General features: G+C 48.7%; 1 protein-coding gene across 2 annotated transcripts in view; it reads right to left on the bottom strand.

Annotated features, from left to right (window-relative positions):
• The window catches only part of SPNS1 (sphingolipid transporter 1 (putative)), a 55705-nt gene that overhangs the window by 30992 nt on the left and 11846 nt on the right, over positions 1 to 12867 (bottom strand). For both annotated transcript variants that reach the window (XM_030209434.1, XM_030209433.1), the window contains exons 3-7: positions 11232 to 11297; positions 10858 to 10994; positions 10298 to 10449; positions 9875 to 9944; positions 9287 to 9429 (exon numbers count right to left, since the gene is read on the bottom strand). In XM_030209434.1, coding sequence (XP_030065294.1) covers positions 9287 to 9429; positions 9875 to 9944; positions 10298 to 10449; positions 10858 to 10994; positions 11232 to 11297 — 568 coding nt within the window. The remainder of the gene's footprint in view (positions 1 to 9286; positions 9430 to 9874; positions 9945 to 10297; positions 10450 to 10857; positions 10995 to 11231; positions 11298 to 12867) is intronic.

Raw genomic sequence — 12867 nt, 5'->3', positions numbered from 1 at the left:
TGATTATACATAATTTTACCTTCCATATCATCAAGCTGATCAATCCATAGACTGGTGGGATGTACCGAAGCAGTACTCACCCAGGGCGGGACATTGAAATCCCTGACCTCAACACTGAAGCTCCAAACCGGGCCTCCGCCCGTGCAGCCACAGTCAAACGGTAATGCTTGGAGAATGTATGAGCCGAAGCCCAAGTTGCCGCCTTGCATATCTCTTCCAAGGAGACGGATCCGGCCTCTGCCATCGAGGCCGCCTGAGCTCTCGTGGAGTGAGCCTTCAGCTGGATAGGCGGCACCTTCCCCGCGGCCACATAAGCCGCTGCAATGGCTTCCTTGACCCATCTTGCCACTGTAGGCTTAGCAGCCTGCAGACCCTTACGAGGACCTGCAAACAGGACAAACAGATGATCCGATTTCCGGAAATCATTGGTCACTTCCAAGTATCTGAAGATGACTCGTCTCACATCCAGATATTTAAGAGCAGAGTACTCCTCTGGGTAGTCCTCCCTACGAAAGGAAGGGAGACAGAGCTGCTGATTCACATGGAAGCGAGAAACAATCTTGGGCAGGAAGGAAGGCACTGTGCGAATAGTCACTCCTGCCTCAGTGAACTGCAGAAAAGGCTCTCGACATGAGAGCGCCTGGAGCTCGGAAACTCTTCTGGCTGAAGTGATAGCCACCAAAAAGACTGCTTTCAACGTCAGGTCTTTCAGAGATGCCCTCGACAAGGGTTCAAAAGGCGGCTTCTGCAATGCTCTTAGTACCAGGTTGAGATTCCACGCAGGCACCACTGAGTGCAGAGGAGGGCGCAGGTGATTAACTCCCTTGAGAAAGCGCACCACATCTGGCTGCGAAGCCAGGGAAGCACCCTTCAGGCGGCCCCTGAAGCAAGCCAGAGCCGCTACCTGGACTTTAAGGGAACTGAGCGACAGGCCTTTCTCCAGACCTTCTTGCAGGAACGCCAACACTGAAGAAATTGGAGCAGTGAAGGGAGAAAGTGAGCCTGCTTCACACCATGCTGCAAAGATACGCCAAACCCTGGCGTAAGCAGTAGAAGTAGAGCGCTTCCTCGCTCTCAGCATAGTGGCGATGACCTTGTCTGAGAAGCCCTTCTTCCTCAGACGCTGCCGCTCAATAGCCAGGCCGTAAGACCAAAGGGAGAGGGATCCTCCATCACCACGGGACCCTGATGTAACAGGCCCTGCTCCACTGACAGCCGCAGAGGATCGTCGACTGAGAGCCTGATCAAGTCCGCATACCAGGGACGTCTGGGCCAATCCGGACCCACCAGGATTACCCTGCCGGGATGCTTTGCCACCCGGTCTAGCACCCTGCCCAACATGGGCCAGGGCGGGAACACATAGAGAAGCTCTTGTGTCGGCCACTGTTGGAGAAGAGCATCTACTCCCAGGGATCGAGGGTCCCGTCCTCTGCTGAAAAAGCGCGGCACTTGGCAATTGGCCGATGACGCCATCAGATCTAGGCTCGGCTGGCCCCAGCGCTTCGTGATGTCCAAGAACGCCTGAGCAGATAGTTGCCACTCTCCGGGCTCCAAGGTATGGCGACTGAGAAAGTCCGCCTTGACATTCATGACTCCGGCAATGTGGGCCGCTGAAAGCTGCTCCAGGTTCGCTTCTGCCCACTGGCAAAGACTCATAGCCTCCTTGGCTAGAGGGGCGCTCTTGGTACCTCCCTGGCGGTTGATATAGGCCACAGCCGTGGCATTGTCCGACAGGACCCGTACAGGCTACAACACCAGTACCGGGATGAACTCCAATAACACCAACCGAATGGCTCTGAGTTCCAGGAGGTTGATAGACCACTTGCCTCTGCAGGAGACTAGAGCCCCTGCGCTGTCCTTCCCAAGCAGTGGGCTCCCCAGCCCATCAAAGAGGCGTCTGTCGTGACGACAATCCACTCCGGGGTCACCAGAGGCAATCCTGCAGACAACTTGTCTGTCTGCGTCCACCAGCTCAGCGCCTTGCGCACTGCTGGGTCCACGGGAAGGCGCACAGCATAATCCTCCGACATCTGAGTCCAGCGCAGCAGCAGAGATAGCTGTAGTGGTCTCATATGAGCCCTGGCCCAGGGCACTACTTCCATCGTGGCCGTCATAGAGCCCAACAGCTGCACGTAGTCCCAAGCCCGAATAGGAGAGGCTACTAGGAACTAGTCCACCTGAGCCTGAAGCTTGACAATCCGATTGTCTGGCAGGAACACTCTGCCCACTTGGGTGTCGAATCGAACTCCCAGATACTCCAGGGACTGAGTCGGGCGCAGCTGGCTCTTCTTCCAGTTGATGATCCATCCCAGGGAGCTCACAAGAGCAACTACCCGGTCCATAGCTTTGCCGCACTCTGCATAAGAGGGGGCTCGGATCAACCAGTCGTCCAGATAAGGATGGACTTGTACTCCTTCCTTTAGCAGGAAGGCCGCTATGACCCCCATTACTTTGGAAAAGGTCCGCGGAGCAGTAGCCAACCCGAAAGGGAGGGCTCTGAACTGGAAGTGTCGTCTCAGGACTGTAAAACGCAGAAAGCGTTGGAGAGGAGGCCAGATGGGAATATGCAGGTACGCTTCCTTGATGTCCAAGGAAGCCAAGAACTCTCCTGCCTTCACTGCCGCTATAACAGAGCGGAGAGTCTCCATGCGAAAGTGCCTCACTTTCCAGGCCCGATTGACCCCTTTGAGGTCGAGGATAGGCCGGACAGAACCTCCTTTCTTTGGAACCACAAAGTAAATGGAGTAACGTCCCTTGCCAATCTGATTTTTTGGCACCGGAACGACCGCACCCAGGCGGATCAGGTTGTCCAAGGTCTGCTGCACTGCCACAGCTTGACCGGAGACTTGCAGGGAGAGAGTACAAACCCGTCTCTTAAGGGTTGGCAGAACTCTAGCTTGTAGCCGTCTCTGATGACTTCCAGCACCCACGCGTCTGAAGTTATAGTGGTCCACTCGCCCAGAAACGAGGACAGCCGTCCTCCAATCTGCACTGGGGCGTGGACCAAGGCCCCGTCATTGGGTACGAGACCCTGGGGGAGGACCGGAGGGAGCACCTCCGGGACGGCGGTCTCTGCGAAAGGAATGCTGCTTGGGGGAGAAATTCCTCTTGAAGGAAGAGGGGGCAGAGGAACCCGACTGCCCGGGCGGGTACCGACGGGCTTCCAGCAACCGTCCTCTGGAGGTACCGGGACGAGTACTAGCCCGAGCCCTGACCTCTGGTAATTTCTTGCCCTTAGACGTGCCGAGATCGGTCACGATTTTGTCCAGCTCGACCCCAAAGAGCAGCTTGCCTTTAAAAGGCAATCTAGCCAGGCGGGATTTAGAGGCGTGGTCAGCAGACCAATGTTTCAGCCAAAGCCACCGCCGCGCAGAGACTGTCTGAGCCATGCCTTTAGCTGAGGCTCTCAAGACATCATACAGCAAGTCTGCCAAATAGGCTAAGCCCGATTCCAGGGCCGGCCAATCAGCCCTCAAGGAAAGATCCGAGGGGGAAGCCCGCTGCACCATAGTCAGGCACGCCCTGGCCACATAGGAGCCGCAAACTGAGGCCTGCAAACTTAAAGCAGCTGCCTCAAAGGACGACCTTAAGGCCGCCTCCAATCTTCTATCTTGGGCGTCCTTTAGGGCCGTGCCACCTTCCACCGGCAACGCCGTTTTCTTAGTCACCGCAGTGATTAAAGAATCCACGGTAGGCCACAGATAGGCCTCACGTTCACTCACAGCCAAAGGATAGCGGCGGGACATAGCCCTAGCCACTTTAAGGCTCGTTTCCGGGACATCCCATTGAGCCGCAATTAAGGTGTGCATGGCATCATGCACGTGGAAGGATCTAGGCGGGCGCTTCGTCCCCAGCATAATGGCAGAGCCAACAGGGGCTGAGGGAGAGACGTCCTCCGGAGAGGAAATCTTCAAAGTGTCCATGGCCTGTAAAAACAGGTTGGGCAAATCCTCTGGGCTAAAAAGCCGCGCTGCAGAGGGGTCATCCGCTCCATCCGAGCGGGGATCTATCTCCTCCAAGGAATCCGCAAAGGACCGTTGGGAGACCTCAGACACGCTGCCCTCATCTACATCGGAGGAGACAAAGTCCTCCAAGGCCTGGAAATCAACCCGAGGGCGTTTACCTCTGGGAACCTCAACCTCTTTATCAGAAGAGGGAGCAGGGGCAGCGTTTTGCATGAGGAAAGCCTGATGCAGCAGCAAAACAAACTCGGGGGAGAAACCCCCCAGACTGTGCACTTCCGCAGCCTGGGCAACAGCCCTAGACGCACTCTCAACCGGCGCTCGCAATAGCGGGGGAGAGACATGCTGCGCATCCAAAATGGCGTCCGGCGCGAAACTCCGCGAAGGAGCCGCGCGGGAAGAACGGCGCTTAACTTTAGCCGCTTGTGCCGTCGCCCAAATTAAGGGCGTTCATGGCATTAATGTCTCCAACCTCAAGGGCGGCCCACGAAGAAGCCGTCCGAGCCGCGTGGCCGGCCAAGATGGCGGAGGCGAGGAGCGGGGGATGGGCGTTTATGGCGGGAAAAAACCGCCACGCCGGAGGAACGACCGGGACATTCATCGGTCACTAAACTGTCACCCATCAAGGGCGAATCAGGTTGTAAAACCCCCGCATCCCCTCTAGAAGCGCTCCAGCGATCCGGGGAGCGACCCTTTGCGCCCTCGCCCTCCGACGCCATATGCCACGAGGAGAAGAATCGGGGAACCCCCTGCCCGCTATAAAAGGTAAAATTACCTGCTTGCCGCTCCGAGCTGTAACGAACTGGTGTCCCAGTGAGTAGCTGCAATGAACGTTTAAAGAAACGTCGAATTAAACGCCTTTAAAGACGTTTAAAATTTTTTTTTTTTTTTTTTTTAAACGGAGCCAGAGGGAGGGGGGAGAAAAGGAGGGACCTGGCACCACCAGGTTTGCACTTGCTCAAAAGAGCCCTCAACCCCAGGCCTCAACAAAACCTAAGGATTAGGCTTGGAGGCCTAGCCAGAGCTGCTGCTGTGTGTGACCACCACCTGCTGAGATAGAGAACATACTGAGGAGTTTCCGGCAGCACATGACCACATATAGGGAGGCAAAAGTTTGCTCTCTATCTCCACCTGCTGGTAGATGGACACAACCCACCAGTCTATGGATTGATCAGCTTGATGATATGGAATATTCAATTATAAACAAGATCCATTACAAAGGAAAACCATAAAAAAGATTTAATACAATAGTCTTAAATTCATACCCAAAAAGGGAGGGGAGGACATAAAAGGAAAAGGTCAAAAGAGAAAAAAAATACCAGAAAACCGTAATACATTACACATTACATTCAGCATACAATACTAATACCTATCCCTCATGTTATGCTACCTCTATATAACATACAGGACTAAGAAGCACGAGGCTCATCTCTGAAAGGACCAAGAGAGCCACTGGAAGGCTTGACTACAAGAAAAGATTATGGAAGTTTTTTTAGAAGCCTTGCACACGCAATGCAATTGTAATGTCATATTTTTATTCTACCAATTCCTGATTAGGTCCAAAGAGGATAACAAACAACAGAAAAAATTCTGCAAACAATAATGTAATTATGAAAATATTAAATCGAATCTCAAATTTATTACATCTGTGACTTTTGCAGTCAGTTATAGGTAGGGAGGTGGACTTTTGTGCGATGATGGTGGTGATTTGTGATAGCAGAGATGGCTCCTAGTCTATAACATCCACTCAGTTCTGAGCACTATTCACTATATTTATTTATGTCTTAATAATAAATTAAAATAACATATAAATATATAAAAATTAGGACTAAAGGTTTCTGTATAAGTTTGGAATTTAATTTTGTAGAAACCAACCAGCTATACGCACCCCAGGAAAATAGCTAAATAATTCAATTTTAACTGCCAGACCCTTGACCATTCTTCTCAGATCTGGAGATCCCTTCTCCTGGTTTCTACACCCTCCAGGGTATCCACTCTATTGGCTATCTTCGTGTCATCTGCAAAAAGGCAAACTTTTCCTTCTAATCCTTCAGCAATGTTTCTCACAAATATATTAAACAGAATCAGCCCCAGAACCAACCCGAGGCGCTCCACTATCCACCTTCCTTTCCTCAGAGCGGATTCCATTTAGCGTCACCCTTTTTTGCATGTCAGTCAACCAGTTTTCTATCTAGTTCACCACTTTGGGTCCTAAGTTCAGCCCTCTGAGCTTATTCATGAGTCTTCTGTGAGGGACCTCTGGAGAGAATTCTGGAGAAAACAAAGATCCTGAAGCAGCTGAATGCTCCATCGAGCCTCCGAGTCTGTAAAATGGTGGCTGTGCTCTACGTGAGATCAGACAGAGGCTGTTTCTCACAGTTGGCTCTGACAAAATGGTGCCTGTTCCCGTGCTCTCCTGCATCACACTGCACACCAGCCCTGCTGGACAGCCCGAAATCCACGGAATATTTGAATGCTGTGCCATATCCGAAGTTGTGTATCCGCCAACCTTTTCCTCCGCATCCTGCAAGATTCCTGGCTTGCACTTACTGCAATGCCTAAACACCGGCCAGGAGGTCCCATAGCAGGTACACTGCTTAACTTCCTCTGCGGGACTCGCTATTCACCCCGACTATCACAAGCACAGCACAATGTGGTCCCAAGGGGTGAGGCAGGCTCTCTCCCTTGCACCAAGTAGAACTTGCAGCCTTCCAAGCAGTTCAGAGTCAAACTTTAGTTGGACTTACCACTTTGGGCTGCTCCCCGTAAACTCATAGTCTCCACAAGTCTTACCCCAGATGAGAAAGGATCAGAACTGATACTCTGTTCCACGCTCTCCAGTAAAGCTCTTTCCTTCTTCTTTTTTTTTTTTTTTTTAAAGATTTTTATGCTGGAAAAGGAGAGCTCCACAGGAAACCGAGGACAGATGAAAGGAGGGAAGAAGTAAATTTGCAGAGCACCAGATACAAGGATCTGAAGACCTCCAGATACGACTCTGAAGCCACCTGCAAAGCTCAACTGGGGACCAGCTGACCAACTGGACCAGGAGCAAATCACTCAGAGCCAGAGGCTGAGAAGTGTGTCTATCCACCTGTGGAGATACAAAATACTGAGGAGCTGAACTGGATGCCAAGAGAGATATGTCTCAACTCAGTTTTCAGTTCTCATCTCCACCTGCTGGTTGATGAATACAACTATCCCACTTTTTCTGGATTAGTGGGAAGCAACGTAATGGAAATGTAGTTGTACGGTTTGACAAAACCATGGGTTTTAAGACTGTAAACTATATTATTATTTCTTGAAGTGTACTTCTCTAGTTTGGCCAGCAGGTGGTGCATGTTTATGTTTAAAGCTGTTATAGAGAAACTAGTAAGAAATGCCCGTTTCTGGCAAAAATGAAACGGGCGCTAGCAGGGTAATCCCCCCCCCCCCCCCCGTCCTCCCTCCCTCCCTCCCGAGTTGCAGACACCCCCTCCGTGCCTCCGTTCCGAGTTGCACACCTCTCCTCTTCGTCCCTCAGTGACGTGGTTGCGAGGGCCACCCCGCCCTCAACGTCATTGCGTTTTGACGTGAGGGCCGCCCCGCCCTCAACATCATCACGTTTTGACGCGAGGGCGGAGCTACAGTGACTGGAGCCTGCAGGCCAAACCGGATATCTCGGGCGCCTCAAGTTTCCGGCTTGAGGCTTCAAAGTGCCTTTTATATATATAGATGACTGTTTTTTTTTATTTAGTCTAACACAGCTAGCTATAAGTCCTGAACTGTACTATTTAGATACTAAACAAATGTTTTAGATATAAGTAATCTTATTTCAGTTACCTGTTATTTGTTTGCAGACTGCACCATTTCTATTCATTGTTCTAATTTTTATAACAATAAATATTTTTAGTTTATTGCCTCTGCTTGTCTAGACTAAGAATCCTGGTGGTTTGTGTGTTGGGTCTATGGGTGCTTTCTAGGAACTGTGGAACCACTGGGAGTGTGGCCCCAGTAACTTAGGAATCACTGGAAATAATTTAAGAGCTTGAGACTCGCACAGAGGCAGTTGGGACCCAGTCGGTGGGAGGACAGTGCTAGTGTAGAGAACATGCCCAGGTGCAGGTGGATCCAAGAAGTGCTGAGGTCAGACCCTCTAAGTGGCCACAGGGATAACCCCAGGTGGGTGATAGGCATTCCATGACATATGGCATCAAGAATATAGTATTTATAAGTATGTAAATGAATTAGATCATACATGTAAGTAGGCACTAATCCATAAAGTATTTTGTAAACTGTTACACAAACCTTAAAATGAAACCACAATTCCACAGGAAGCCAATGCAGATTTATTAATAAGGGAGTTACCTACTGCTAGTGTTATCCTTAACTAGAGCAAGGTTCCCTGCTTGTAGAACAGAAAAGTGATCTTCACAAACCTTTAATTTGAAGAAGTATTCTTCCATACACAGACCTCGAGCTTGAAATTTAGCTGTTAAATATATTGGACATCTATTTCCAGATCTCTTTCCAGGGAGACCATGCTAGGAACCCCTAGTATTGTCAATGTTTTAAGGGTAGGAATTGGGACTGGGTCTACCTATTCCTGCTATGGGGGCATACCCAACATACATAAGCCCGCTGAACCTTCTCTTCTTCCTCCAGATGCAAGTCTCACCATTCTCACACTCTCTTGGAAAGTCAGTTCTTTCATATGTATTCCCTCAGTTCTTCAACTAAATCAGTGCTTGTCCCTTTGACCTTGGTACAACTGCATGGCTCCAGAAGCACAGTAAAATTTATACTGAGATGAATGCAGTAATCCAGGGCAGTGAAGAGATATGAACATCAAGACAGAGGCAAACCTTCAAGTTCATGATAGATGCCAACTCTCTACACTCAGCTGATCTACCAACAGCACCCTCCAAAAAGATTTGAGCCTTGAACTGTACCCAAAAGCATCCAAAGGATGAGACAGATGACAGAGTTTTGAAAGGTTACATTCTTAATTTTATTCTTCCTTCTAAAATCACTAGGTGGCTGCCTCATGTGCTCAATATTAATGTAGATCTACACCGTATCCAAAGATAAGTCTGAGAAATCACAGCACCTCCTGATGTACCTCAGAATTCTGTCCCCTTTTCTGCTTCATACTATTTGTTGGGCTCATGATTATGGCACAGTGGCTGAAAAGGTTAACGCAGCAGTTGTCCATGGCATAGTATGATGAAAGGAATGTCAATTGCTGTTCCCTTTTCCTCTTATAAATAGCTACTGAGCTGCTCTCCCTTGTTCTCTCTTTGGGTCATCCTAACTAATGCATTCTCTCCAAAAGATTCTTTACTCACTTCTTGCTCAGGGCTCTGACGTCAGACAACCAGGACGTGTTCACAAGAGGTCTGTCTGTCTTCCTTTCCACAGCACCCCGTGGAGGCTCCTTCACAACGAAAAGCAGCAGCACCACTGCCAGTAGGCCTAAGCCTGGTGTTACCTGCCCAAGACAAGCCACCACTGTTAGAAAAGAGCAAGCATTATCCTGGCATAACATCAGAAGCAGCACCTGGCAATACATAGGTCAGTACTGAGGCAATGCCATGGTGCACCACAGTTAATCCATGTACTGTCTCAAGCAGTTCAGTGGTGCACAACAGCAATCCGTTGCAGTGACCTGAAATAATAACACGCTGCACTACAGTAACCCTGTGTGTTAATCTCAAGCAATCCTACCGGGCACACAGCAACTTCTGCACTAACCTAAAGAAATTCTACAGGGCATCATAACATCCACTGCACTGGCTCAAAACCAACCCATGGTGTACCCCAGTAAATCACTTCACCGACATAAATGACTCAGTCAGGTGTACTCTTACATGGAGCTTCACTTTGCACTAAGCAGAGGAGTCGGAAACCAGGAGTAACAGTGAAATGATACTCACTCTTAATGCCCAGTGCCAGTCACCACCTGCAGCATTCTTCACCTGTGACCCCACAATGTACCCCAGGCCACTGAAACAGAAGTGGATTTGAAGAGAGGAGAAGTCAGAAAGTACATCCAGAGTCAATCACATTCACTTCAGCCATGAGAGCATATCTTAGTGTCACCATGCTGGGCTCTCCTCAGTACTAGTCTCACAGATTCCAGACTCGCTGCCACCAACCTAGGCTTCCACCAATCCTACAGCAAAAATGGATTCCACACTCATCTCCCCTACACTTAGCTTTGACCAGTACTGCAGTATCGTGGGTTCCACACTCATTGTCAGCAAACTAAGCCCTCCCCGTTACTACAGCCTCATCATGTCTGCAGACAGAGAGATATCAGTGGCCTGTTCTTTGCCATTTGGGCCCTGGCGCCTCACCTGCCCACAGGGATTGCAAAGTAGAAGATGGAAAGCATACGGCTGCGCAGATCCAAGACGAAGAGGTCAGCGATGATGGTGGGAGCAATGGTAGAGTAACTGGCTTCACCCACACCCACCAGCCCCCGAGTCAGCAGGAGGAGCCAGAAGTGCTACAGAAATGGATGAATGGAGACAAACAGACAAGCAAGTCACAGTATCATCATCTCCATGTTATAGACCCATTGGAGGTGCAATGCCAGGGCTCTTGCGCGCACACACCCCTCCTCAAGCAGTCACTGTTACCCTTTGCATTGCAGCATAGTCCTGGGAAAGGGGAGGGTGAGCTCTTCCCATCATTATCGGTCATCAGCCCACTCAATTCTAACTAAAGAAATACACTGATGGCAAGGCAAGACACCTCAGACAAAAGAAATCAGCTATTGACTCTTAGTCCGTTAATTTAGCTCTGGTCATGGAAGAAAACTGCCCCAACCTCTGTGGCGTGAAGATTTCTGTGAGGTAGTGAAGATCCCAATGGCACAGTGAAAGATCCTGAAAATATGGTGAAGTGCCATTACCTCCTTGGGTGTGAAGGAGCTGCAAAGTGTCACCACAGCCCAGAAGAAGATCCCACAGCACATGATGTACTTCCTGTTGTAGCGGTCTCCCAGGTAGCCAAAGATGGGAGCCAAAACCATATAACTGCATATAAATACTGAAAGGGAGATAACACAATAACAGGGTATTAAGAAGGGAAGAGAAAGGAAAAAGTGGGAAAGGGAGGGCAATAGGTGGAAGAGGAAAGAGGCAAGTGAGGGTGGAGGAGAATTGGAAGGGTTAGGAAGAGAGGTGAAAGCAGAGGATAAGCGAAGATAAGGAACAGGATTGGATAAAAAGAATGAGAGGAATTCAAATGGGAGAACACAAGATAAACTAGATTGGTACATATTACCTGTCTGTAATAAACCAGAAGTGCTGTCCTCAATATTAAAAAAGTGTTCAATATCTGGCAGAACGCCTGGAGGGCACAGAAAGCAGTGAGATCATGTTAAGTACTCAACCTGTACCAAGTAGTATGTCAGAATTACAGGATACCTTTATGTTGTGCTAAAGTTCATGCCAGAGTCTTTTCCTCTTTATCCAGACCAGAGTCTTTTGAGGTCCTTCCTAGAATCTTTTTTATCCAGACCAGTATTGTTAGAATGCCTGTTTTATACCCCAGTACCAGGCAGTACCATAAACCATCATGCTCACATGTTTAAATGATAGTATATCGAATCAATAATACACACTAAACAAAAAGTATTAATGTAGGTGAAACTTCCAAACATCCAGGAAATATTTTTTGGAGTATGTTTTGAACTGAAAGTACTGCATTGGGTGATTCTCTTCATAATTGCAGTTTATCTTAATAAATAAATAACGGTGACTTGAGGAAAACGAATACATCTCAAATTCCTGTATGGACAGATTTTTCAAGACTTAGTTGTACTGCATACCATAATCAGGGCTGGCTTAACCATTAGGCAAACTAGGTAGTTGTTCAGATTGGCACCTTCTTGATTGGGGGGGGGGGGGGGGGGGGGGAGCAACACAGAGCAGCTGTAATGAAAGCAAAATAGTTTCAAACAGCCACACAAATTCAGAGAGACATCAACTCATTCTTTTACCTTTTTAATATTTAAAAGTATGACAATGGCAATTCATGTCTTGGATTGACCACTGTTAGCAGGATACTGGACTTGATGAATCCTTAATCTGACCCAGTAGGGCAATTCTTGTGCTCTTAAGTCCAATTATGTGTCTTTACAAGATCATGCTGGGAAGGATGATACTGGAGTAAATGGGAAAATTAGGTTCTTACCGTGATAATTTTCTTTCCTTTAGTCATAGCAGATGCAGCCATTACAGATGGGTTGTGTCCATCAACCAGCAGAGGGAGATAGAGAGCACACTTTTTTCAGTGCCTCATACCAGCTTGCTCCACTGCCTCTCTTCAGTATTTGAAGCTTCCAAAGCAGTATGGCAAACCGCAATGGGAATAACATGAACTTTCCTCACAGCGAACGATGGCCCTACAACAAAGGGCATTAACTCAGAATGGAGGGAATGAAACATCCTCCCGGAGGGCATAAACTCATCCTCCACTGAGACATAACTGGAGGGAATAAACTCATCCTCCCGGACGGAATAACCTCATCCTCCAAAACATGAAACTTGAGGGAATTAAGTCATCCTCCTTTAATTGAACAAGAATCCTGAAGACTGTTTTCCGACTTTCTCCCAAGGACGGAATCTCCAGGAAACACGAACAGAACCTGAAATAGATTTACAGCAGATAGCATCAGACAGGGAGGGATCATGGCTGCATCTGCTATGACTAAAGGAAAGAAAATTATCACGGTAAGAACCTAATTTTCCCTTGCTTGTCATCAAGCAGGTGCAGCCATTACAGATGGGATGTATCAAAGCAATCCCTAGATAGGGTGGGAACAAGCCACACCACGCGCCAGCACTTGCACTCCAAAATGTGCATCCCTCCTGGCAGCCACATCCAGCCTGTAATGTCGGGCAAAGGAGAGCTTAGA

The sequence above is a fragment of the Microcaecilia unicolor genome, chromosome 7 (assembly GCF_901765095.1).
Source record: "Microcaecilia unicolor chromosome 7, aMicUni1.1, whole genome shotgun sequence".
NCBI classification, from domain to species: domain Eukaryota; kingdom Metazoa; phylum Chordata; class Amphibia; order Gymnophiona; family Siphonopidae; genus Microcaecilia; species Microcaecilia unicolor.
The sequence above is the reverse complement of the archived record's forward strand: the minus strand, read 5'-3'. Positions and strand labels throughout refer to the sequence as shown.